Source organism: Panthera onca, chromosome B4 (assembly GCF_046562875.1).
Source record: "Panthera onca isolate mPanOnc1 chromosome B4, mPanOnc1 haplotype 2, whole genome shotgun sequence".
NCBI lineage: Eukaryota > Metazoa > Chordata > Mammalia > Carnivora > Felidae > Panthera > Panthera onca.
In genome coordinates, this window is record NC_138345.1 from 130,397,120 (window position 1) to 130,423,668 (window position 26,549).

General features: G+C 56.5%; 1 protein-coding gene across 1 annotated transcript; it reads left to right on the top strand.

Moving 5' to 3' along the window:
- The first annotated feature begins 2,054 nt into the window (after positions 1–2,054).
- CSF2RB (colony stimulating factor 2 receptor subunit beta) lies at positions 2,055–25,846 on the top strand. The gene is made up of 14 exons (XM_060656442.3): positions 2,055–2,190; positions 8,601–8,844; positions 10,023–10,146; positions 12,445–12,638; positions 15,861–16,012; positions 16,095–16,263; positions 16,844–16,979; positions 17,156–17,313; positions 18,450–18,589; positions 19,569–19,731; positions 20,817–20,907; positions 21,101–21,158; positions 22,050–22,153; positions 22,745–25,846. The coding sequence occupies exons 2-14, from the start codon at positions 8,769–8,771 to the stop codon at positions 23,847–23,849; spliced, it is 2,670 nt and encodes an 889-aa protein (XP_060512425.3). The 5' UTR covers positions 2,055–2,190; positions 8,601–8,768; the 3' UTR covers positions 23,850–25,846.
- The last annotated feature ends 703 nt before the right edge of the window (positions 25,847–26,549 follow it).

Genomic DNA, 26,549 nt, shown 5'->3' on the forward strand with positions numbered 1-26,549 from the left:
TGAGCGAGGCACATTCCCGGATGCAAAATTTAAGGGGCACCCAAACACTCAGTAGCTAAGATAAATAACATTTTAGCGCGATGTTGTGAAAAACCCGCAACAAGGTGTCAAATTTTAGTTTATTTCCTTTAGTTTAGAGGCGCCCCTCAAGAACATCATCGAGCTTTTCTTGTTCTATTTCCTTATCTCGTTCTTGTTGCCTGGTTTTGTACCATTGGCAACTTTCTTTTAAAAGCTGCAGGCTGTTGGGACGCCTGGGCGGCTCAGCCGGTTGAGCATCCGACTTTGGCTCAGCTCACGATCCCGCGGGTTCGAGAGTGCGAGCCCCGCCTCGGGCTCTGGGCTGACAGCTTGGAGCCTGGAGCCTGTGTCTCCCTCCCCCTCTCTCTCTCTCTCTCTGCCCCTCCCGCACTTGTGCTCTCTCTCTCTCTCTTTCAAAAATAAATAAACATTAAAAAAAATTAAAAGGTGCAGCCTGTTAAATTCTGATGTCCTGTATTCAGGCCACCTCCCTGCTGCGTCCAGGTCACACACTCCCTCACCCTGATCGGCGCTTGTCACACAGGAAGCCCAGAGGCTGGGGGGCGCTTGGCCCACCGGAGGAAGGGGTTTGACCGGCTTGCTGTTAGGAGCTCGGCCGAGCTGGGACAGGGAACGCAGCGGCAGGTACCAGAGTAGCCAGTTACAGCCGCCGGCCGCAGGGAAAGGGTAGAGCCTTAACCACTAATGGCTGGAAGAAGCCGGACGCGTTGCACCTGCAGACAGCGCCTTTTCCATTCCCCCCATAGGGTGGAATGGAGGGTGCGTGGATCCTCTCACCGTCGAGGAGGCCAGAACAAAAAAAAAGGCTCTGGCCATTTTCCCCGAGCCTGGGGTTGGGGGAGGGCGAGGGCTCAGAGTGGAAAGAATGGGGTGTTGAGTCAGAGCGGGGGGGAGGGCAACGTGTCCTCCGGGTGTGCCCCTTTGAAGAGGGCCTCTCCCAGAGGCCTCTGATGCAGATATGTGAAAGATCGCGGCCTGCCAGGCACCCTGAGTCCTTGACCGCAGCTCCCCCAGAGGCCCCCTCAGAGAAGACACAGTGTATACCCCGAGTCTGGTGTGCAATGGCGGCTTTCCCCACAGGCCTGCCAGGGAAGCCTTCCTAACTGCCCACGGCTCGTCAACCAGGAGCCCGGGTCCTCACCACGGGCGTCCTGCCCTCTCTCTCGGCCCCGCTCCCCCCGCTCTCTCTCTCTCAAATAAACAAACTAAAATCTCACACTTTGTTGCGGGTTTTTTGCCCCAGTTTTTCACAACGTCGCACAAAAATGTTATTCGTCGTAGCTACTGAGTGTTTGGGTGCTCCTTAAAATTTTGCGCCCGGGGACGTGCCTCACTCACTGTGCCTTTGCCCCAACGCTGCTGTGCTCAGGGTTGTTCGTCCGTTTAGCCCACGTACAGTCGCCAAGACCCTCCTCTGTGCCCCGGGGGCACCTGCCGGGCGACGGGGAGAGAAATGCGGGCCACACATAGGATTGTAAAGGGGGGGGCGGGGAAAGACCACCCTGCGCACTGAGGACTGCGGGACAGGATGGGGAGGTGCAAAACAGGTCACCAGGGGAATCAAAACAATACGGGCTAACCCTCGGGGGTTGTCTGCAGCACCTCATTTGGTTATCTCCACAGCCCTTGAGTGTTTGTAGATGCTCACGGGGGGAGTAACGGGGTTGCTGGGGGGGCGGTCCCGAGACCCGGCAAGGTCACACGCCAGTAACTCGCATAAAGTTACACTCTGAGCAGGAGTACAGGTGGGAGCTGGCCCAGCTCCGTCTGGCTCTGGGCTGTCCCCTGCCCTGGTTATCGCAGCCACCGCCCCCCCGCCTCCCCCGGGGGGCGGCACGAAGCCACTGGTCGCTGAGCTGACCGAGGACGCGCAGGTGTGTCCAGGGGGGGCGCTGCTGGCACAGGGAACAGCATTGACAAAGTCAGCGAGGCCCAGAGGAAACAAAAAATCGGTATCTCGGTGTCCACAGTTCTAAGAAGCTGGGCAATGTTGTGAGGAGTCACTTGTGCAGACACAGGCCTGGCCGGTGTCGCTTCCTCTTTCTGCTTCTGTTTCCTAACGACGACGTCAGCATAAATAGGAAGCGTGACAGGCTCCCTGTCGCCTGGACACTCCAGCAGAAGGCTTTGCCGTCCCACCAAGAAGAGGTACGGGCTGGCTTTCAGGGGCAGGGTGGGGAGCGGTGGGGGAGGCCCAGGCTGTGGACGGAGAATGGGGAGAGGCGGGGGGTGTGGGGTGGGCGGGCGCGCTCGGGGACTCGGCGGGGGGGGGGTCAGGGCTTGGTCTCTTGGGAAGATTGGCCAGGCTCCTCGGGCAGCTGGGGGGTGAGCAGACAGCCAGCGGTGCCTGCTTCCTTGAGCGTTGTGCGAACAGGGCGAGGGCCTCCCGTTCGGGATCCAGCCGTCCTGGCAGGGAGGACTCCCGGGGAGGCGGCGGTCACACACCCACCTGCGTGGCGTCCCTCTTGGCTTTGCCGCTAAAGTGTCGCCGAGGTGTTAGTGGCAGTGAACCGGTTTCTGCCTCCTTGTCTCTGGAGCGGGAAGAACACATCAATAGTCCCTGGCATCCTGGTTTCATATATATTTTTTTAATGTTTATTTATTTTTGAGAGAGAGTGAGTGAGCAGGGGAGGGGCCGAGAGAGAGGGAGACCCAGAATCCGAAGCAGGCTCCAGGCTCCGGGCTGTCGGCCCAGAGCCCGACGCGGGGCTCGAACCCGCCAACCGCGAGATCGTGACCTGAGCCGAAGCCGGACGCTTAGCCAACGGAGCCACCCAGGCGCCCCTCTGCCGTCCTGGTTTAGAAAAGGAGAGCTGGAGAGTGAGGGCGTGTGTGCGTTTCCATGGGTGTCCGTGGGGATGCAGGGGTGCAGAGAGACTGGGAGGCGAGGGGGGAACCTGGAACTTTGTCATGCTCCGGCCCAGAGCTTGGCGTGGCTTTGGAAGCTCCCTTTGGAAGATGAGAAAGGGCTCGGTCTCTCTCGAAGAATGTGTTTTCCCCCCTCGAAGAATGTGGTTTTACTCTCAACACCCCACCCTGAGCCTCCGTTGCTCAGTTGGGTTCAGGCACAGGTGTGGGTGTTCCGCACCCAAGTCTGTGAGCTGGTGGGGGATGGGGGGGTTGCGTCTAAGGGGGTATCTACCTCAGGATGTGTGCAGGTGCGTGCACTTGCCCTGTGGATGGGAGCGCGAGGGCTTCCAAGGTCCCCACCGGGGTGGCAGCCTGTGCGGCCCTGCCAGACGGGTCCCGGCGACAAGTTGCAAATGTACAGTTTTGAGTCTTAGGGATCCTGCTGCAATTTTGTATCACCGGGTCCTGATTTTCTCTACCTCTCGCCTTTCGTGCTTCCTAATAGTTTTATAACGAGTGAAACCTTTCCCGTTAGCTCTCGGCCCCTCCTTTTTTTCATTTGCCAGTTTCACTCATGTCGTGTGATACGCACCAAATACTACAGAATAGTCCCTCACTTGTTTAATAAGCGTGTTTCGTACTAAGCGAATACGTGGCTATCTGCTTTATCAGCCGTTAGAATGATCTGGAATTGTGTAGCGTAAGAGACAAAGCGCCAGCTATCCCTATCTCCCGGCCTCACATCCTACTCTATACCATATGTGTCCTTCCAAATCATTTTCTAAGTGTGATGCAAGTATATAGCTTTCCTTTGTACATAAACAGGAGTATAAGCAGACATATTGCTCAGGGCGCCCACGTGGCTCAGTCGGTGAAGCGTTCCACTTTGGCTCAGGTCGTGATCTCGCAGTCTGTGGGTTCGAGCGTCGGGCTCCGTGCTGACAGCTCGGAGCCTGGAGCCTGCTTCGGATTCTGGGTCTCCCTCTCTCTCTGCCCCTCCCCTCTCGTGCTCTGTCTCTCTCAAAAATAAACATTTAAAAATTAAATATATACATATACATATATATATACACATATTGTTCTATGACTTATATTTTCACCTAATATTACATTTGGGACATTCCACAATAACACATATCGATTTAAGTCGTTTATTAGCCCTACAAAATAAGGCAGCATGTATTAGTAGGGGCCACACCACAAGTTACCCAATCCCATACTGATAGACATTTCGTTGTTTTTTGTTGGGGTTTTTCTTCCCCCCATTTTTTCCACACCCGTGGAGGTGGCCCAGATGCCTAGAAGAATTACTGAGCAGGAGATTGTGCATCCAAAAATGTAATAAATATTGTCAGATCATCCTCAAAGCAGCTGAATTAACATACACCCCCACAGGGGTGTATAAAAGGCTCATTTCTCTTTAGGAAAATGATCAGTCTTTAGACTGTATCCGGGGCGCCTGGGTGGCTCAGTCGGTTGAGCACCAACTTCAGCTCAGGTCATGAACTCACGGTTTGTGAGTTGGATCCCGCATCGGGCTCTGTACTGATGGCTCAGAGCCTGGAGCCATGGTCATGGTCTGTCTCTCTCTGTCTCAAAAATAAATTTAAAAAAAAAAACATTAAAAAAAATTTAGAAACTGTGTCCAATGGATGGAGGAAAATTATCTGATTCTTGCTTGGAGTTTTCCTTTCCCTGATTATGGGTGAAGTTACTCCTCTTCCATATGTTCATTGGCCACCTGGGCTCCTTTTATGATACATATAGGAATGTTTTGTCCATATCCCGGGTTTTTTGTCTTTTACATATTTACTGTAGGAGTAGCTCATTTATTAAGCACACTAACAATTTATTTGCATAACGTTTAAATTATGTTTCCAGATCATCACTTGTCCTTTTTCTTTACCATGTGGAAGATACTTTCATACAAAAGCATGTTAATTGCCTTCCAAGTTCAATTTGGGTTTGGTGTCTTGTTAACCCCTGAGGTTAAGGAAGTACCTGTAATGCTTTTTATCATTTTAGTTTTGACTTTTAGAACTTTAATCCACCCAGAATTTGGAGGGGTAGGCAATTTGTAAAGTAATTATCTAGCTTTAAAAAATTATCAGCTAATTGTCTCAACATCATAATTATGAGCATGTGGCCCATCCTTTCCTCTGTGATTAGAAATGCCGTGATTTCTTCCCAAATTCCTATTTGGTTGTTTTCCTTATTGTTTTCTAGTCCATCTGTCTGCGATCATACTCCTCGTCATTTTTCTGGCTAATAGAACCCGTCTCTCACGTTCGGCTTGTTATAATCTAGAGCCGGTTTGTCAAGCCTGTTAAAACCCCTTTTGGAGTTTTGACTGAGATTGTGTTGAATTTAGAGATTATTTGGGGGAGATGGCAGTAGTGGGTGGCCTTCCCCTGCTTGTGCCCTTGACGGGGACGACACGCACATTCTCCTTCGATGCTGACGTCACTACAGACTGGTAGTAGATGCCCAGAAACACCAGCGTCCCCTTCAACGCCTCATTTGTCGAGGTTCACCTGTCAGTGTGTTTAATTGGGAATGGCTTTTGTGTTACTGAATATTAAGAAGCCTCTGTCAAGATAAGCTGATCCTTCTTTCCCCCTTTAATCTGTTGGTCTGTTTCTTTTAATCATGAAGAGATTGCTTCATGGCTCTTTGTCTGTTTCTGGAATAATCCCCAGGTGGCCATGATACATTCTTCTTCTAGAAGTCTTTGTCAGATTGCCCTATGACATTCTTTTCGTCTGGAATGAATTTATGGTTTGCTTTGTTTGTTTGTTTGTTTTTTCATTTCCAGTTTTTATTCCTACCAGTAAATTTCTTCATGAGTTTGGGAATTTTGGTGTGCATGTTTGTTTCGAGTAAAATGGTGTTTGGTTTTTCTCTTCTCTTTTTTCCCCTCTTCCTCCTTCTCCCTTCCCTCTCCCTGTTCGCCTTTTGCTCCTGTGCTTACCCCTCACTCTTAGTGGCTTTTAACCCTTACCTTTTTAACACATGTACATAATGTGTATTTTCCATCAACATTTGGGCGTAATTAACACACTTCTGTGCCTCCAAAACAAGACACGAACCCTAACAAGCTTTCAGTTCTCCTCCACTTTCTGCCCCTCACCTCACAGCCAGCTCCCACCTTCCAACCATCTGCATTGTTATGACATAATTAACTCACTTTCACTTTATAAGTAACAATTCTTCTCTACTTAGTATAAGTCTTATTTGGTTTCTTTTCTCACCACTGATTCCTGTATTATATGCTATCTTCCTTGAACTCTTTTTTTTCCCCCTGAAATATATCCCAGAGCCAATTGTGTTTCTTAGAAAAGATCTGAAAATTTTCTTTGTCTTTACTCCATTTCCAAATGTTGCGTTTTTCTGTCCATGAGCATCAAAGGAAGCTTGACTTTTAACGATTCTAGGTTTAAACATATTTTCCCTCAGTGTTCTCAAGACATCGCTATCTACTTAGAGTTCGAGGTCACTTGTAAGAAAATCTGGCCAACCTGACCCTTGTTCCACTGAAAATAATGTTTGTTTCCTACTGGAACCTTTTTGGAGTATTCTTTTATTCTTGGATGACCGAGAATTTACCAGCACGTGACTGAGTATGGCACTGTTAAAAATTAAGTTTGTCCTTCCCTTTAGCGGACCGTTGTCTCCTTTAAGCCCTGTGAAGTTTTCTTCTATTTCCATTTGTATCTTTTTGGTCGTATGGAAAATCTTTAAACAACAGTGGCTTAACAATATGGAGGTTTATCTTTGTCCTCACATAAAAGATGTCCGGAGGCAGGCGCTCCCAGGCCGGTGTGGTTGCTCCAGAGTGACAAGAAGGACCCAGGCTTCCCTCTTTCTGTTGTATATGGTTCCATCCTCAAGGTAACCTCACAGTCCAAAATGGCTTCTGGAGCTCCAGCCATCACTTCCAAGTTGTGGGCTGGAAGAAGGAAGAAATGGGCCCCTCCTCCCCTGGCCAACTCCCTTTAAGAAGCCTTTTTTTGGAAGGCACACCCGATGCTTCCGCTCACTTCTCCTTGGACAACTTAGTGACATGACCACACCTAGCAACAGAAGAGTGTAGGAAATAAAATCTTTTATTCTGTGTAGCTCCAAAGCCCCGCTGAAGCCTGAGCTTCTGTGACCAAGGGAACAGGGGGCAGTGCACACACCGTCTGCCACTTGCTTTGCAATCTTAATACGATTTAACGTCTTACATTGAAATGTTTAATGACCCCCATATTTGGGTGTGGTGTGGGACAGCGATTTAGGTGGACACATTTTACAGTGTTATTCATTGTCTCTTAGCCCTTGTTTTTTTTTAATTATTATTATCTATCCCTTCACGTTGATTCACGACTCCTCCTTCCTCACGTAGGACGTTCTTGGGCAGGATAGAATTGCCTGCAGGACGTCCATTGACGTGTTGTGTATGTGTGCAACACGCTTACTTATCAGATCTTTACAATAAATTTTGCTACTGGGGAGAGCCTCCTTATTGCTAAACAATCTCAGTAACTGTCCTCAGAGCGATTTTTTTTTCCTGAGGTCCTACAAAAAGCCATGTTGGTAAATTTTGTTTGGAATTGTGTTAAACCTATAACTTATCTGAGGAGGAATCGCTCTCTTAGCACACGTAGTATTCTACGTGTGGTGAGACCCAAATAAAAGCTCTGGAAGTTTAGGCTAGTCCCAGGTAGGCAAACACATAGACTCAAGCCCTTACCGCAGGGCATGGCCTCCAGCTACAGAAGCTGAAGGGGATGAATACGTCCCCCCCTCCGCCCCCCCCCCCCCCCCCCCCCCGCACAAGCTCCAAGCAAGCCTGCTCGTCTTTCTGGAGCCTTTATCCGACTAACCTGTCTATGAACATCACCGCATTGGGTTCTTCTCGCGTGAGATACGTGTATCTGTGCCCACATTACCGACGCAGAGAACAAGGTTCAGGGAGCACTGGTGGGTCAGCACAGGCCGCTGGCGGGGGGAGAAGCAGAGCCTGGGCTGAAGGTCAGGTCTGCTGAGCCCAGAGCCGTGCTTTTCCCAGTAAGATAGTTGCTGCTTCGTGTGTGTGCACATGTGCCTCTTGAGTGAAATTTCAGACAATCTTAGGGGGAGAAAAGGAACCACTGTCCCCTGTTCTGCTCTCCTGGGTACTTCCCAGGGCCAGACAGAATGAAAAGAGGAAATCCCCGGCCTTCTGCAGAGAAAAGGGAACAAGCATTCTGAGGGTGGTGTGGGAGGGTTGACAGTAAACGGAGTGTGTGTGCGCGCAGTGTAAGTGAGCGTGTGCTGTGATCACGCCCAGGGGAGGACACTGTGGCCCCCACACCCTGCCACCCCTCTAAAGCGGATCGGGTCAGAGGCCGGCAGGGAGCTCAGAACAAGTCAGATACCAGGCCTCCCTGTGAGGTTTTTCCATCGTCAGGGGACTGCATAGGAGCTTCTGATGCACGACCGAGGGGTGGGGGCGGGGGTGGGAAAAATCTCACTTCTTCAGAAGCCACTAAATGTATCTCCCTCAAAGTCACGCCCCAGGCACTGAGGCTAAGGGGAAAGGACTGTCCTGGGTGCCAGGCTGAGGTGGCAGGGGGCGCCAGAGGCCGTGCGTCACTCCCGGCTTCACCCTGCAAAGCGGGTCAAGTCCAGGGAGTGCAGGACGGAAGGGGGTCACTCACTCTCAGCTGATCTCTCTTCCACAGGCAGAGTCCCTTCGCAGGCGAGAGGGCTCACAGGAGCCAGGGACATGGGTCTGGCCTGGCCTCCAGCTGAGCAAGCATACACGACTCCGGGTCACTGAGGACCCCAGCCCCTGCCCAGACCCGGGCCCACCTGAGCCGGCCACCCGTTCGTCCAGAGCTGACCCAGAGATGGTGCTGACCCGGGGGCTCCTCCCTGTTGCCTTGCTGGCTCTGTTCTGGGGGCCCGGCGTGGCGGGGGCCCAAGGTGAGCTCCGTTGCTGCCTCCCCTTCCCTGTGACCCTCCTCACAGCTGGCCCTTGAGCAAGGCCACGCCCACATGTGCCCAGAAAGCCCCAGACCCTTCCCGCCCGCCCTCCCTCATTCTCCCCCTCCCTATCCTCTCTGGAGCCCCGCGCCCCCTCCTGGATTCTCCCTCTTCTCCAGCCTCCTGAACGGCCATCTCTGCTCGTGTGGCTTCTCTGCCCACCTTCTCAGTGTGGCATCCCAGGCGTCTCCCCTCTGGGCCGGTCGTTCCAGCCTTAATTCCGACCCCCCAGATACTCTGTGCCTCGGGTGGCTTTGACCAGTCCCCTCCTCGGTGCCTTTCTTCCTGGGGCCCCTCAGACTGGCGGTCTCTCCCTGCTTCGGCCCCAGCACCCTCCTCCTGCTCGGAAGCCCCTGCTGGGATGTTCCTCTGGCTCTTAAGGCGCACGAACCCCCGCTCCCCAAGGGCTCCCAGAGAGCATGGCTTCTCTGATAACCCCGAGAACCACATTCTCTCTTCCCACCATCAGGCCCTGCAGCTGACCAAGAGACCAGGACAGGGAGGTCCCAGAGGGCTCTGCCATGCTGCCACTCTTCCCAGGCTGTCCCAAAAGGGGTCCAGGGGCCGGGCCCATGCCCGATGCAAGCATCCCTCCTGGGGTGGGAGAGAGACCCTGCGCCAGGAGCAAGGGCACAGCAGGGGCTCAGGAAATGTGCTGTGACCCTACGAGAATATTGTGTTTCTAAATTTGTTTTTTACATTTATTTTTGAGAGACAGAGCCTGAGCAGGGGAGGGGCCGAGAGAGAGGGAGACCCAGAATCCGAAACTGGCTCCAGGCTCCGGGCTGTTGACCCAGAGCCCGACGCGGGTCTCGGACCCGCAGACCGCGAGATCATGACCTGAGCTGAAGTTGGACGCTTCACCGACTGAGCCACCCAGGCGCCCCTAGAATGTTGTGTTTCTACCCAGGCAGCGGGGCCCATGGCTAGGGACCTCACACCCGCAGAACCCCCGTCCTCCCCGCGCTGCCCAGGGTCCCTAGGGAGCTCTGTCTAGCAGCCAGGGGCCCCTAAAGGACTCCAGGAAACCCTTCCCTAGCTCTCAGCACTCCAGAGGGGATGGGGGGGGTAACAAGGGACATCCAGATGTGACCCCCTTTCTGCCTCTCCCCGGGCAGAGACCATCCCACTGCAGACCCTACAGTGTTATAATGACTACCACAGCCACATCACCTGCAGGTGGGCAGACACTCAGGATGCCCAGAAGTTCATCAACCTGACTCTCTTCCGGAGGCTGAATGAGTAAGTGCCACCAGGGCTCAGGGGTCAGAGGGCCCACAGGGAGGCTGCTGAGTGGGGCTGTGCCCCGGTGGGGGCTGGCCAGAAGGCAGGGACAGGGAGGCCCCTGCCCAGGAGCTCCTGCCCCATTAGGCGGCCAGCCAGGTCCGGGTGCTGATGGCCGGCGTCGGGGTTTGGAGGGGGGGAAGAGTCTCCTACGTGAACATCGCTGTGGACGACAGAGGTGGTGATACTCGTCCTCCATCACGGTTTAACAGAGTCGCCCTGCAAAGGTCAGTTTTAGATTATCTTCGCTGCGAGGTGGGCAGGGCAGGCGTGTGATGCCCAGTTCACAGGTGAGCCAACCGAGGCCGCGGTGGCATGGTCCACGGGGCAGCTGTGGGGCCGAATGGGAGCCGGGGCCCTGCGGCCTCCGGAGTGTGGGTTTTCTCCGTTGCCCTCGCATGGTCTCCGGGGGGACGTGCCGTTTGGGAAGGTTCTGCACCACGTTCTGGGGGCTGGTGATGGTCTGACCCACCATTCTGGGGATGATTAAATGGCCATCACCCAGACGCCAGCAAGGGCTGAAGCCCTGGGGTGCCTCCTGACCCCCACCTCCTCCGGTGGAGCCCACCCTCTGCTTCCCCTTGGAGGCCACCCTCCCCCAAAGAGTTGGCTAGACCCACAGCGTCCAAGGTCTTTCCGGTTATTCCGAACCTGGAATGACTGGCCCCACCGGGCCACCCAGACCGCTCGGGCCCGAGGCAACCAAGCCCTCCCTGCTGTTAAACCCAATGCTCGGTCTCAGCCTCCTCCCTCCTTGACCGTGGGCGGCACCTGACACACACCGGCCCCACGGACCGTGGTGAAAGCACCTGCCTCTCCTGGTCGCCACAACCCCCCCTCTCCTGTGTCTCCCCAGCTCGCCTTCTCTGTCTCCCTGTTCGCTCCCTTGTTTCATCTCTAACTTGAAGGGTGAGATGCCCTGGGGTTCCTCCTTGGATCTCCGCTCTTTCATACCTGACCCAGTGGCAGAGACCCAGCCCCAGGCTGCATGCTGGTGACTCTCACATGCTCTCCAGCCCCGCGCCCCCCCTCCCCCAGCTCCAGGCCTGCAGGTGCACTTGCCCCCCCCCCCCACGTGGCCTGTAGACGAAGGTGTCTTCCACCCCCAGCGATTTAAACCAAATTCCGCTCACCCCACCCCCCACCTCCCGCTTCACTGAATGGGAGCTCCCAGAGGCTCCTGCTGACCAGCTGGGAGATTCGTTGTTGTCTTCCCTCCTTTAGCACCTTCCCTTCCCCATTGGCGCCTCTAATCCGTCAGCAAATGCTGCAGACTCGATCTTCGAACAGGACGCGAATCTGGCCGAGGCTAACACCACCACCCTGGTGCGAACTACGGCCCGTCGCTTGGCTATTTCAGGAGCCTCCTATCTGGTCTCTCAGCTTCCGAGACTACCGCCCCCATCCATCCCTATCTATCCACGGCCCAGCGGCCAGAGGAGGCCTTTGGGTCACGACATGTCACCCCTCTGCTCATAACTCAATTATCTCCACGCTCAGTGACATCCGAATTCCTCGGTTTCCTTTTAAGCGCCGTGTCACCTTGCTCTACTGGTCTCCCTCACCTCCCATCCTCACAGATGCCACTCCATGAACTCTGGGTGACCGCCTAATCCTACAACACTCCAGGGGCGCCTGGGTGGCTTGGTCGGTTAAGCTTGCGACTTCGGCTCAGGTCACGATCTCACGGTTTGTGGGTTCGAGCCCCGCGTCGGGCTCTGTGCTGACAGCTCGGAGCCTGGAGCCTGCTTCCGATTCTGTGTCTCCTCTTCTCTCTGCCCCTCCCCCACTTGTGCTGTCTCTGTCTCTCAAAAATAAATAAAAATGTAAAAAAAATTTTTTTTTAATCATACAACACTCCAAGCCCGTGCCCGCCCCAGGGCCTTTGCACCAGCTGTTCCCTTTACCTGAACTCACCTTTTCCCCCAGAATTTGCATGGCTCCCTCCCTGACTTCCTTCAAGTCTCTGCCCAAAAGTCGCCTTTGCCATGAGGCCTTCCCTGTCTCCCCTGTTTCAGATTGCACCCCCCACCCCACCCCTTCTGGCTTCCGTATCTCCCTGCTGTATCTGTCCGTGTAAAGTTTGCTCCATCTGACATGTGACGTATTTTATCCGGTTCTTCCATGCGTGTCCCCCTCCACCAGGACGGCAGCACCCTGGTCCCGGACAGAGCCTTGCACATGGTGACCGCTCAGGACCTTTGTTGAACGCGTGATGCTTCTTCACTCTGGGCTCACCATGTTCTCTGCTGGCAGGAACCCTCCAGTGCCAGTGTCCTGTGATCTCAGTAATGACACGGGCTTGTCATTGGACCACCCCTGTGCCGGCTGCGTGCCCAGAAGATGTGTCATTCCCTACAAGATTTTTGTCCTCGCCGACAAAGACTACTTCTCATTCCGACCAGACAGGCCTCTGGGCGCCCAGCTCACCGTGACTCTGGACCAGAATGGTAAGTTCTGGGGTTCCCGGATGGCAGTGGTCCCGGGAGGACGGTGGACCCCGGGGGGTGGCGAGACGGCAGAAGGGCCAGGAAGCGAGAGTCTTCAAGGGGGGGAGGGGGTGGCTCTGGTGTCTTGAGAGAGGAGGGTGTGGCCTCCCGACAACCGAGGCATTGGAGCAGGTCCAAGGGGCAGAGCCCCCGGCCGGTGGCACCTCCCTGGGCCCTGACTGCTCCAGCACCCGCCAAGATACTGCCTTCCAGCAGTGAAGGCTGCCCTTCTAGGAGAACCAGCCTCCCTATTCGGGTAGAAACTTCCTAGCTTGAGAACACCCATCACCGATATAGCCTCATCCAACGTCTGCAACAACCCATTGTATAGATGAGGCAGTTAAAGCCCAGAGAGGCCACATGACTTTTCCAAAGCACCAGCCCTGAGCAGTCAAGCCAGTGATGGATCAGCTCTGCCCAGGGCTTCCTGCCCTGGAGATGGAGGTCATCACCTCCCTGTCCTCCCTGAGTGGCTTCCAGCGAGCGCGGCCCGCGTGTCCGCAGCGGCCCCAAAAAGCCAATGGTCCTGGGTGGGTGTCGATGACCTAGCTAGGCTTCGTTCGACTGTGTGTTACCCAGAAACATAACCAACGCTTCAGCCTCATTAATTCAATTTTTATCTGTGCTCACAATGAACCTACACGAGACATGTTCGAGGGGATCACATTTTAAAGTTGAAATTGATGCAGTAAGAACCCTACGGATGGCTGGCTTTTAGGAAACACTGCCCAATATTACGTAACCATTACGACGACGTGTGGTGTCGCACACCCCTGTTTTCTTTTTCACCCCATGTCACTGATGTTGAAACCGAGGCTCGGAGAACAGGAACTTGCCCAAGGCCCCTCAGATACACGTGTGTGACTTTAGCATCCGGGGTTCCGAACGCTGGGCAGGCCCCACTGTAGGTGCAAGCGTCACACGGAGAGGGGACTCCCGCCTTCGCTTCCTGCCTGTTCTCGTCACGGCAGCACAAAGCCGTTGCCCGGAGGAGGGGATTGGTTAGGCCATGGCCGATTCATTTGCAACAGTGTCTCTAAACGCGTTTGATGCATGAGAAAGGGCCCCATCCCGGTGGGGCTCAGAGCATGCAGGTTGAGAGGCCAGGAAATACCGGAGGTTGAACCAGAAGTGGGTGCCGTGTGCCACATGCTGAGGGGCAGTGGGCAAGGAGCCTGGGGGCCAGGGGGTCAGGACAGGCTTCCCCGGGGCGGGGGAGGGGGGGGGGGCAAGAGCTTGGCAGGGAGAGCTGAAGGGTGGGTAAGAGGACAGACCAGGAAGAACATTCCTAGAGGAAACAGCGTGTGCCAAGGCTGGGAGACTGGGGAGGGCAAGGCGGGTTGGGGCAACCGCGAGAAACTAGCCCAGAAGCATCACCATCAAAAGGGCCAGACAGCGTGAGGAAGACGGAGAGGGGCAGGTGCAGGCAGGGGCCTGACCTGAGGACGCTGCTGGGCCCTGCAAAGGGGCTTAGGGGCCAACGTCTAGGTGATGGAGAGCCATCGAAGGCGCATGACTTGATCAGATGTGAGGACGCCCGAGGTGGGTGACGCACAGGGTAGACGGCAGGGGGCAGGAGGGGGCAGGAGGCTGGGGCCCGGGATGCAACCTGAGGCGCTCGTCCCACGGAGAAATGACGAGCATTCTACTGGAACGCGGCCAGGGCATGGGAGCGGGCGGCAGGGGGGCATACAAATCATACTTAGGACACACGTGCCCTTCACTCGTTCATCTGCTCCCTCACTGAGCACCCACATCCACCAGCACAGCAGTGAACAAGCCGGTCAGTGTCCCTGCCCCTGTGAAGCATATGGCCTGGTCACAGGGAAGGTGATATGCTGGACACGGGGACAACTTAGAAACGGGGAGGGGAGTGTGACGTTTGTCTCCTAGAGCCTGTGTTCACCAGGGAGCTCAGCTCCAGCCCCAAGCCATTTTGGCAATGGATCAGGGAAGCTTCTGGTGCTGAGGAGGGACAGGTGTGTGCGTTGGAGCTGCCCTGAGGCTCCCACGAGTGGAGATCTGGGGTATTTTCCTTCCTCTGTCCGTTTCTCCATCTGTGAAATGAGCTAGTGGTCTATGATCTCTCAGGTTGGAAGAACAGGTTTGCGCTCAGGCTCCCAGTCGTTTCAGTTGGGAGCAGCTTCTAGAGCTCTGTGCTGAAAGGGATTCCCACTCCCCGGGGGGCTCAGGGGCTAGGAGTGCAGTGATTGATTAGTGATGTCTGCTGTGGCTGTGGAGAGGGGGCGCCCTGTATCTGCCACTCGGGGCTTAAGATTTTCTAGAGGCTCCAGCTCGGACATGCTCTCACATGCCACGTCCCGGTCGGACTCATTGGATTGTGTTTCAAGGTCATCCCTCAGCATTCAGACACAGAAGCTTCAGGAAGGCGGGAGCCGTGCCATTCGTTAATGACTATGCTCGCCCAACAGACACACGTTTGCTGTTGGTTGACGGAATGCCTTCTTGAAAAGTCTGTGAAGGTTGCCTACATGTATTTATTCGTGGATTCATTCATCCTTCATTCACTTTGTCCCCCAAATTCACTGAACCACTAATCACAGGCCATGGGGGTAGGGAAGGGTGTGGAGGGCCGAACCCGGCCACCCATAAGCTCCTGACTACTTTTGGAAAGGCAGAAAAGGAGACACATAAATGCCCCAGGGCTCTAAGGCCCATACAACGGGCTGTGGTGAGACAGGAAGAGGGGCAAGGGATTCTGCCCAAGGGGACGGGGGCATCCAAGAAAGTTCTAGAAAAGGAGACATTTATGCTGGGCTCTGAGAGGAGCAGGATCCTGGGCAGGTGGAAAGAGGAGGAGGATGGACAGCATCGTGGGGAGTAACGTGAGCCACAGCGCCCTCTGCTGGGAAGGGGCCAAACAGGCTGCGAGGTGGGCAGAAGGGACCGGAGGCTCCATTCGGAGGAACTTCACTGGCAGCACCTTTCACGGAGCTTGTGTGATATACGCCCAGAAATCTGTGCGGCTTTCATTCATGTTCACAGTGAACCCCCACAGTTTGGCAGGTGAAGGGCCTGAGGCCCACAGAGGAAAGGGATCTTGTCCAAGGCTGCTCAGCGGGTAGGACGGCACTCAGCCTGGGGCCCCAGTCTGCCCACACAAAACCTGCCGCCCTATAGTTATCCAGCCCCTTCTGAGCCCTTGACTTCCCCTTCCTCCAGTGCAGGCCCCTGCACCCAAGGACCTCCAGATCACCGCTGTCGGGGACCGTTTCCTGCTGACCTGGAGGGTGGCCCCTCCGGGTTCCCAGAGCCACTGGCTGTCAAACCTGGAGTACGAGGTGGTCTACAAGAGGCTTCAGGACTCCTGGGAGGTAGGGGCCATGGCCGGCTCTGCCCCAGCCGAGGGACCTGGCCCAGCTGGCACCTGTTCCATTAACCCCTCCCTCCCCGCAGGATGCCCCTACCCTCTACTGCAACTCCTCCCAGGCTGTCCTGGGGCCAGAGCACCTCCTTCCCAGCAGCACCTATGTGGCCCGAGTGCGTGCCCGCCTGGCCCCCAGCTCAGGGCTCTCGGGGCGGCCCAGCCAGTGGAGCCCAGAGTTTCTCTGGCACTCCCAGACAGGTAACAAAGCCAAAATTGGGGCAATGCCCTTCTGAGGGGAGGGCGGCTCATTCAGCTTCCGGACAGAAAGAGTCCAGGGGTCCGTTCTGCGGGATTCCACAGATCTTCTGTAGCCTGTGTTCAGGATCGATACCGAGGGCGGACTCCATCCCTCCTGTGGCTCTCCAGACACAGGGGCTGCGTCCCACCCACGGCTGGGCCCCAGCTTCTTCTGCGCACTTTCTGCGCCCACGTTACAGGGATAAGCATCACGGGCGGTGGCCGTGGCATTCCGAGCAGCTGTGTTTCCGTGAGCGCTATGCTGGGTGTGGACACGTCAACATCATCGTGTTGCGTCCCCCCCCCCAACCCACCAACACTGAAACCAGACGCTCTCCCCAGGGCGCACAAGGGGGTAAGAGGGTTCGCAGAACTCACTCTCTGACCTGCGGACACACCGCGGGCAGGTTCAGGCTAATGCTAAGCCCTAGTTTTTCTGGTCCCAAAGCCCCACAATCTCTCTGAGATGAGGCTCACGTAACTTGAGAGCGAAGGAAGGAATGGAGGAGGGGAGGATAAAAGGAAGTGTCTCCCTTCCCAGGGGACAAGGCCCAGCCCCAGAACCTCCAGTGCTTGTTCGATGGGGTCGCCGTGCTCAGCTGCTCCTGGGAAGTGTGGTCCGAGGTGGCCAGCTCAGTCTCCTTCACCCTCTTCTACAAGCCCAGCGCCAGTGCAAGGTGAGCGTCCTCTCCTCCCTCCCCCCACCCGCCCTTCCCTCCCCTCGTCACCACCTGTTTCCTTCAGACCTCCCCCTGACCCTGAGATGCCCCAGTGGAAGCCATGGCTCATCCCGAGGTTGCCTCCTTCCCGTGGCCCCTGCCTCCCTCGCCCTCACCTGCACCGTGATCCTCAGGGAGGAGGAGTGCTCCCCGGTGCTGAAGGAACAGCTCCCCGGCCTCTTGGTCCAGCACCAATGCCAGATTCCCGTGCCTGACCCCAGGAACCACAGCCAGTACGCTATCTCTGTTCGGGTGAAGGAGGAGGAGAAGTTTATAAAGAGCTCAGACCACAGTGAGTTCGCCCCCAGCCTTGCGCGCAGGCCCCCTTGCCACAGTCCTGTCTCATCGCGTAACCCACGCAAACTCAGGACTCCCTGTGGCCCAGTCTTCACGTTGGTCACTGTCCACCAAACGTGGCCCAGCGAGCCAAGTGAACAAAAGTCATTCTAACCTTGACGTTCTCAAGAAGCAAGGACACCGCGATGACAAGGGCAAATAACACGAAGGAAGGTTCCACTGATAGTTCCCAGGAGCACATCTCTAAAGCCTGTTTTCTCCGATTTCTTGAGCTCTGCATTCCTGTCCAACCCCGCAGCTCCTCTGAAGCCCCTTCTGCCAACTGTACCCCCCTAGGCTCTCCCTTTCGTCCCCTGATTGGGTTTTTCGCTCTCCGATTTCCAAAGTCCTCCACGCACTGATATTTTCAGGCTTCAAAATAGTTGAGCTGTGAGTTACTTCTTCAATCGGGGGGCTAGAACATGCGCAAATAAATGGTAGCTCCTTGCGGGTCAATATCCCCGACTCCTCTTATGCAGCAAGAATCCCATGCAAAGGAACCTCCTGCGTTGCTTCCTGAGGACCCAGGCTCTTCCATCCAGACTTCAGTGTGGGGGGGAGGCCACAGCCAATCTGTCTTGCTCACCCAGGTTGGAATCCACCACTCCCTCCGGGGATGCCGGGTTGCCACCTTTTCCTCTACCACTCGTTAGCTGCCTGGCCTTGGCAAGTTACTTAATCGTTCCGGGGCTCAGTTTCCCCGTCTGTGAAATGTGACGAGTTAATAGTACCTACCATGTTGGGCTGCTGTTAGAATCGAGTGAGAGATTCACGCAGACTGAGCATGTATGACGATACCTGCGACATAGTTAATTCTGTAGACTAGGACGAATTAATAGTGTTTCTATTTTTACGTAAATGCTGGGCGTAGCCCGTGCTTTGGCTCACCTCCCTACAAAACGAGCCTATCTCAGCATCTCCCAAGAGGAGGGCCGCTCGGATCAAAGTGGATAGTGTGGCAAAGTGAGGTGCAAGGACCCCGAGAAGGGGTGGACCGGGAGAGAGAGCGCCTGTGACGAGCATGGGATGAAAAGAACGTTCCATCAGAGGAATGCTAGGAACAGCGTTCCCTAAAGGTTTCCCTCCCTCCAGTCCAGATGGCTCCCCCGACCCTCAATGTGACCAAGAGCAGAGACGGCTACGCCCTGTCCTGGACAACAGAGGAGATGCTTTACAAACACATAGGTCACACCTTCCAGATCCAGTACAAGAAAGATGCAGACTCATGGAAGGTGAGGGCCTATGCCCGGGAGGGGGCCTGGATTGGGGTAGGGGGATGGGAGAAAACACGCAGGGGGGCGCCGACCTGCCAGGGGCCTGGCTCCCAGCAGGTGACCGGTCAGAGGAAGCCGCTGAGACTTCGCGGTCACGGCCCTGTGTGGTCAATTGGTCTTGTCCTATCACTTGGCGGAGGTGCTAAAGTTCACAGGGGTGATGTGACATGGCCCAGATTGACGATGGGACCCTGACTTGCCAAGGGGATGTAGACGTCGGGACTCGGAGGGCTGAGAGGCAGCTGGGTGAAGGGTTTTCAAAAGTCAGGAGGGGATTCTTCTTCAGAGAAATCTCTAGAACGCAGATGTGCAGCTGCTGAGAGCGGAGCTGCTCTGATAAAGCAGGCAGGGCCCCGGCCCAGGGTTCGGTCTCTGGCCCCCACCCCCAGACGGCCCCCGGGCTGTGTGTGCAGCACCCGGGCTCCCCGCAGCCCCAGTCGGCAACCTCAGAGCCCACCCCAGACCTTCAGGTCCGGAAGCGGGGAAACAGAAGCCAGGAGGGGCGCCGTCAGCGGTGGAGCTGGGAGTGGGGCCCCGACTCGCAAACCCCGTCTCGGGGTCCAGCGATGCTGCCCTGCATTCCTGGGCAGGCCATAACCGGTGTCCAGGCCGTCCCCGAGGAGCTCGGGAGTGGGCGGGGTGGTTTAGAGTGAGGGTGGCACACGCTGTGTCCTCAGGATTTCTGGGCCTTGGTGTTGTCCTATGTCGCAGGGGTGCGGCCCCCCGTCCCGTCCAGAGTGCTCTGCCTCTGTGCGCCCTGGGGCAGGGCCCTCCATGGGGGGCAGGGAGGACTCAGATCTGGGGATGTGGCTGCGGCCGGAGCCTGACGAGACAGAAAAGCTGGGGCGCTGAGGTGGGAGGGGCTTGCGGCTGTGCCCCCCCCACCAGGCAAGTAGCCTCAGCCTCAGCAGACCTGCTCACTCACCTGTGTCCACAGGAGAGCAAGACGGAGACCCTCCAGAACTCCCACGTCATGTCACTGCCACAGCTGGAGCCCTTCACCAGGTACCAGGCGAGAGTGAGGGTCAGGCCCACCCCCAGCGGCTACAACGGGGTCTGGAGCCAGTGGAGTGAGGAGACCTTCTGGGACACGGAGTGGGGTAGGTGTCCCAGCCACCCCCCCTTCCGGGTACAGCCCAGCTGGGCAGAGGACAAGCGTGATGTGAACACATGGGTGTGACCCCACTCCACCCGAGTGTCCTTTCCTCCCCGTGTCACTAGTCACTGCAAAGCGACACCTATGTGGCAGGTGAGGTCCTGAGAGCAGAGAAGAGGGGTCCTCCCTCAGACTGGAGCTTAGCCCTCTATTGATATGGCCCACGGTTTGTTCCATTAGCCTTGGTGACAGCCATCACCTAGTGACCACTCAGCATGCGTTTCCGGTTACCATGGTAGCAAACATCAGGAGCGATGGGCTGGGGCCTGGGATTGGAAGGGTTCGGTCTGATTTCTTAATCTCCCCCATTGCTGCTTCCAATGTCTCTCACCGTTGGCCATAGTGGCCACCAGGAGACAAGTACCAGACTAGGTCCAGGACGTGGTGGCAGAGAGAGGACCGAGGAGGTATTAGCAGCAGGGACCCCAGCCCCAGCCAGCTTTGCAGGGGGGGAGTCGCAGGGAGAGGGCCACAATCAAGCGGAAAGGAGGACTGGACACCACGCCTAAGGGAAGAGACCAAGAAAGTCCTGGAGGGGCGCAGCCTGTGAAGGGCTCAAGGCTGCCGGGCAGGCAGGAAGTTGGGGCTCCCGATGGGCCTTTGTACCTGCTGGTTCCTATACTAGCATGGCCTTCCCCATCTCCGCCTCTCCAAGCCTCCCTGTGCCTCGATGCTCAAGCTTATATGCTGCCTCCTACAGGAAGTCCCCTGTGATTGCCATGGGCTGGAGTCATGGCCCTGCCCCCCACCCCCATAATTCCTTCTGCTACTGGAAAGAATCTAACCCTCTGTGTCCTTCCCAGCACTTGAACATGGAGGTGGGGGAGGTCAGACCACTGCCCTCTTCTTCGCCTATGTCTGGCCTCCCCGCCCCGCCACGCTGCACACCAAGGCAGTGAGTTTCTGGAGTGCCGCGCCTGCACAGAGCGGGGTCTGGGGGCACTGACCTGGCCTCAGCTCCTCCCCACCTCCTAAGCCTCCAGCTCTGTCCCTCCCCAGATGCTAATGTTCCTTTTTCCTTCCCGGAAGTCCTGCCCACGTGGGTCCTGGCTCTCATCCTGGTGTTCACCACGCTGGCCTTGCTCCCTGTCCTGCGCTTCTGTGGCATCTATGGGTACAGGTAAGGGGACTCTATGATGGGGGGGGGTACTCAGGAGCCCAGGGGGTGCCAGGGACCCCACAACTGGCTCCCTCTAGTCCCTGCTCCCTGGGAAGCCTTGGCCACCTCCCACCTTCTCCCTGGGCCTCAGTTTCCTCTTTGCACGTGAGCATGGGGCCTCTGGCTCACCGTCACCTCCCTGGTGTCTCTCTAGGCTGAACCGGAAGTGGGAGGAGAAAATCCCAAACCCCAGCAAGAGCCACCTGTTCCAGGTAGGAGCGGACCGCGAAGGCGGCCAGGCTGGTAGGGGCGCCTCACTCTTGCAGCCACGTCCCCGTCCCTATGTCTTCCCCGCCTTCCCGTGGCTTTGAGTGTGAAGCAGAGGTGGCCCGGGAAGGTGCCAGAAAGCTCTAAGAGGCAGGCCAGCCCCGGCAGGTTCAGCTCTGCAATCCTCTGGGCACCTGCAGGCTCCCAGGGCTGGCCCAGGGCGCAGGGCTCCCTCGGAGCCGGAGCCGGAGGCGGGAGTCGGGGTGGCCTCGGGGAGGGGCTCAGTCCCGCGGGGGCAGGTGGGCTCACAAGAGGCAGAATGGCTTCCCTGGGGATGGGACAGCAGAGCTGAGCTTTGAAGGAGCCAGGGTGGGGCCAGGTGGGAAAGGCCACCGCAGACAGAAGGCCTGTGGAGGATGGGCACGGGACCCCCTTCATAAAAGGAGCCGAGGGGGGGCAGGCAGCGAGGCTGGCAGCATCCCAGATGCTGAGATGGACGCAAGGCAGGCGGTGGCACATGGGTCACAGGAGCCCTTTGGTCCAGCAGGGCCAGCTTGCCCGGTGGCGGGGGGGGGGGGGGTCCTCATGGCTACTGTGGGGGAAAGTAGGGTGTGAGTGTGGAGGCAGTGACACCCCAGATTAGTGAACTTGCAAGAAGAGGGTCCCCATCCTCAGACGCTCGAGGGCCCATGGGAAGTCCCAGCCCCTCTCTGGGCTTCTCCTCCCTGGTGTCAGGGGGCCCTGGCGGGTCCTGACCTTGCTGAGACTCCTTCCGTGTCTGGGGGGCTCACTGTATCCCCTGTCATGCCCTGGCCTCCTCGCCCCACCCCCACCCCCCACCTTCAGCTTCTCGGGCTCCCACACAGCCACGGCACAAGGGTCCTTTCTCTTTCCAGAACGGGAGTGCCGGGCTCGGGCTCCCAGGCAGCATGGCGGTACTCACCATCAGGAGCCCCTTGCACAAGGGGCCGAGAGGCAGCTACTTCCCTGAGCTGGAGGGGTGAGTGTCTGGGCACGGGGTCCCTAGGATGTGGGAGGGTGGCCCCATCGTGCACACTGGAGGCTCAGAGGAGGTGGCCTCTGGCCTGTGGCTCAGTATAGAGAGATCCGTGGGGGTTGGTGGCTCTAAAGCAAACCCGTCAGACATCCGGAAGACCTTCCTGGTTCCCAGGTTAGGGAGGGCCATACCATGGACTTGACCAGACACGGAAGACCGGAGCAATGACCTCTCCCTGCCCTACTGGCCAGGCAGACCACACACTGGGGTGCTGATGGCACGGTGGGTGATGAAGGGACGAGGGCATGACTGAGCCCTGGTCCCCGAAGCTGGGTGGATATCAAGGAACCTGGGGTGAGGGGACCACACCTGGCAGGGGAAGAGCTTGAACAAGAACATGGAGGCTGGCGGGCGAGACCCACGAGGGCCACCCGATGTCCTCTCCGGGCCCGCTCCCTGACCTTGCCCTGCTCTGTGCTCTCCCTGAGCTCCGGGTGGGGCCAGACCTCCCCCTGACCCCGGCCCCTAGCCCCAGCATGAGCTGAAGTGGCTGCCCAGGGGACCCCAACGTCCCTGTGCCCATTCTCCCCGCAGGGTGTTTCCCGCAGACTGTAGGCACAGCGAAGTGTCACCTCTCACCACAGAGGACCCGAAAGATGTGCACAAATCACCGTGTGAGCCTGACACAGCTTCAGCCACTTCGGACCCGTGCACGGAGCAGCCCCCCAGCCCCCATCCAGGCCCGTCGGCCCCCGCGGGCAGGCCCGAGAGCCGGGTCTCCGGCTTCGACTTCAACGGCCCCTACCTGGGCCTACCCCGCAGCCACTCCCTGCCTGACGTGATGGGCCCCCCGGAGCCCCCACAGAGGGGCGTGAGCCAGAAGCCACAGCCTCCGGGGTCCCTGGAGTACCTGTGTCTGCCCGCGGGAGGACAGGTGCAGCTGGTTCCACTGGCCCAGGTGATGGCACAGGGCCGGGCCAAGGTTTTGGAGAGGAACCCCGGCCCGGAGGCTGAAGGGAACCCCTCACCGGAGTCAGGGGCAGGCCTTGCCTCTCCTGTATACAGGCTGATGGTGAGCGGTCAGGGCCCAAAGGACAGGGCCCTCACGGCTCTGCCCACTGGCTCTGGGGACCCTGGGGACGGCGTCACGGCCTCTGGCTACGTCACCACCGCAGACCTGGCACTTCCCTGGCCCCCGGGGCTGCCGTCTGCCTCCAAGGTCCACCCCCTGAACCTGCCCTCAGACCAGAACCACGGCCTCAGTCTTGGACCGGCCCGTAGGCTCTGTAGCGTCCCAGCCCCCACGAAGCCAGAAATCGAGGGCTATGTGGACATCCCTCTGACCCCAGGCCAGTCCCCCAAGTCCCCTCTGGGCAGTCCTGCCCCTCCTGCAGCCAGCAGCCCCATCCTGAGCCCAGGGGAGGCAGCCCCCAGCCCCCCACACCCCGAGGGGCTCCTGGTCCTGCAGCAAGTGGGCGACTACTGCTTCCTGCCTGGCCTGGGACCTGGCCCTCTCTCACCCGCTTCCCCAGGACCGTGTCCTGAGATCGGGGACCACGACCACATGTTCCAGGCCAAGAAGGCCATGCGCCCTGCCATTCCCCAGGTGCCAGCCGTCAGGCATTTCAAAGCCCTAAAACAGCAGGACTACTTGTCGCTGCCCCCCTGGGATGTCAGCAGGCCGGGGGAGGTGTGCTGAGCCACCCCAGATCCCGGGGGGGTGGTCCACCTGCCCTCCCGCCACCTCCCGGCCCCTCCCACAGTCCCTTCCGCAAAGCCCAGGAGAAGCTTCCGTGCTGGAACAGATGATCCGGAAGTTAGTCGACCTCCTCCCTTCTCACTTGACCTTCGGCCAAGGAATTCTGCCCCCACTGCTTCCCGATCTCTCTCACAGACACACACACACACACACACACACACACACATTTTTCTGTCCTGTTAACTTAATCTTAAACTCCAGACTGTTAGCGCTCTCTCTATACTCATTCTGTTTGCCCACTTTTTTTTTTCTTACCAGATTTCCTTGCTTTTGCCACTGTCTTCTTTCTCTTTCCACTGACTTATCATTCAAGTGAGCTTGAGGTCCGAGCTAAGCCCATCCTGAGAGGACACGTCTTGGTCAGAGCCTGTTCTGACGTTGACATGTCCGGTTGTGTTAAGGACTTGTGTCTGCAGCCTGGCCCTGGTAGGTGCGAATGCGTTTCCTTCATGGGGAGGGAAGAGACCCCCCACCCCGTGAGGGTCGTGGGGGAGGGGTGAGGTGGGGAAGAGCAGTGTAGGACCGGCCTGCTTATGGCTGGCACTGCAGCCCCAGGCACTGTGGCAAAATACCAGCGTTGACGACGGTCACACCAAGCCATGGGGCAAGAAAAGAGTTGTTCTGAGCCCGTGGGAGCCCCTGCTGGGCCCACCGCTATGACTGGGGAGGTCGGGACTGCAGGCACCTGCCTCGGATAGAGGCCACCCGCCCAAGTGAGGAATGTCCCAGCTGCCTGCTGGCCACAGCGGTCTCCCTTCTACACCCGGGCTGGTGGGGCCTGCAGAAATTCAGAAGCAGAGGGGAGTCCTGAACCCACATACACTCTAGAAATGTTGGGAAAAACTGTTCAACAAAGGAAAAAAAGGAAAATGATCAAAGCCTTGTACACTTTGGGGCTTATAGTCAACATGGCCCTCCTGCCCTCCCTCCAGAAAGACCTTACAGCCCCCACCCCCGCTGGCCATGGACGAGGGGCTTTTGATCTATGTCTGGGCCTCCATGGAGGATTATGGCTTCTTAAAAATCTGTGCCTTTCTGATATGCAAAAACAAAAAAAGGCATTAAATCATTTAAATTTGCATTATTTGATAGCTATCAGGTTGCACATGGTTTCGTATTTCTTGGGCACTCCTATTTTGTTTTACGGGGCTAAGCCCACTAAGGACTTTGCTCTGTTGGGTATTCATCCTTTTCTGATTAAGTTTTTAAAACTGTTTACATGCGATCTTTCACGGACAGTGCACATTTTTTTCCCCCTAGTTTGTAGTGTGTCTTTTCATTTCGTATGTGAGGCCCGTAGACGTACACGATGTCGACTTTTCTGCATTTCGGGTTAGAGTCACCGGCTCCACTTTTGATGTCATATTTACAAAAGCCTTCGCCACTTCGAAATCACGTTTGTCCTAATTTATATTTTCACCAGTACTTTCTGAGTTTCAAGCTTTTCGCGTCAAATCGTAATGACTTTGGAGTGGATGCGTGCGAAGGGGAGAACTGCCTGTATGTTTGCACCAAACGAGTGGCCTGGGTGTTTTTCCATCGTTTGCTGAAACACCCATTCTTCGCCCATCCGACCGAAATGCTACTTTTATGATCTAGAAAGTGCCTGAGATACTTGGAATGTTCTAGCTTCATAATGTTTTTTAAACAAGCGGCCAACCCGATGTCCTTGTAACCTTTGTTCCCAAATCCCTGTTCATCACAAAAGTGTTTGTGGTCAGGGGGAAAGGAATTCTAAACAGCGTATATAATTCACCAATGGTGAAATTAACAACAAGACTTCAGGATATTCTAACGCGGAATCCTGTGCAACAGATGAATACGGCAGTCAGGCCTACGTGGGTTAGAAAGAAGTCCAAGATGTGAATTTCGAGATGCGCAGATACTGTTAGCTGGAAAAAAAAATTGCAATAAAATGTGTTCGCTGTAAACCAAAACCCTTCGCTCGTGCGTATGTGTTGGAATTGTCAGGGGAGGGGTGCGGTTTGAAACCACAGTTGCATTAATGAGGGTAAATTCTGTGAAACAGAAGGGCCGTGGGTCTTTGAGACACCACGGCGAGTTTGGGGGCAGTGTAGACAGACCAGAAATGCAGTGCCAGCAGGGTGGAGGTCCTCGGACAGCCCCGGAGGGAGCTGGGCTCTAAGCCGAGACCTCCTGTCCCCAGAACTGCTGCGAGCCAGCCCGGAGGGGAGAGACCTCCCGGCTACTTATCCTAATCAACTCCGTGAGGGGCGCCAGGCTGGCTCAGTGGGTGAAGCGTCCGACTCTTCATTTCGCCTCAGGTCACGATCTCATGGTTTGTGGGTTCGAGCCCCACATCGGGCTCCGTGCTGACAGCGCAGAGCCTGCTTGGGATTCTCTCTCTCCCTCTCTCCCTGCCCCTCCCCTGCTTTCTCTCTCTCTCTCTTTCTCTCTCTCTCTCTCTCTCAAAAATAAATAAATAAACATTAAAAAAAAAAAAAAAAAAACCATTTAAACTCCAGGAAGTGGATTCGGGGTGGAATCCATTTACCGCTCTGGAGTGGGTGACTCTCTAACCCAACTTCATCGCGCTCCCATTTGCCTGGCTGGCTTTCGATGTCTCTCTCAGTTTCTCTCTGAGAAAGTGCAGTCCTGGTTTCGGTGGGGTTGGGGTCA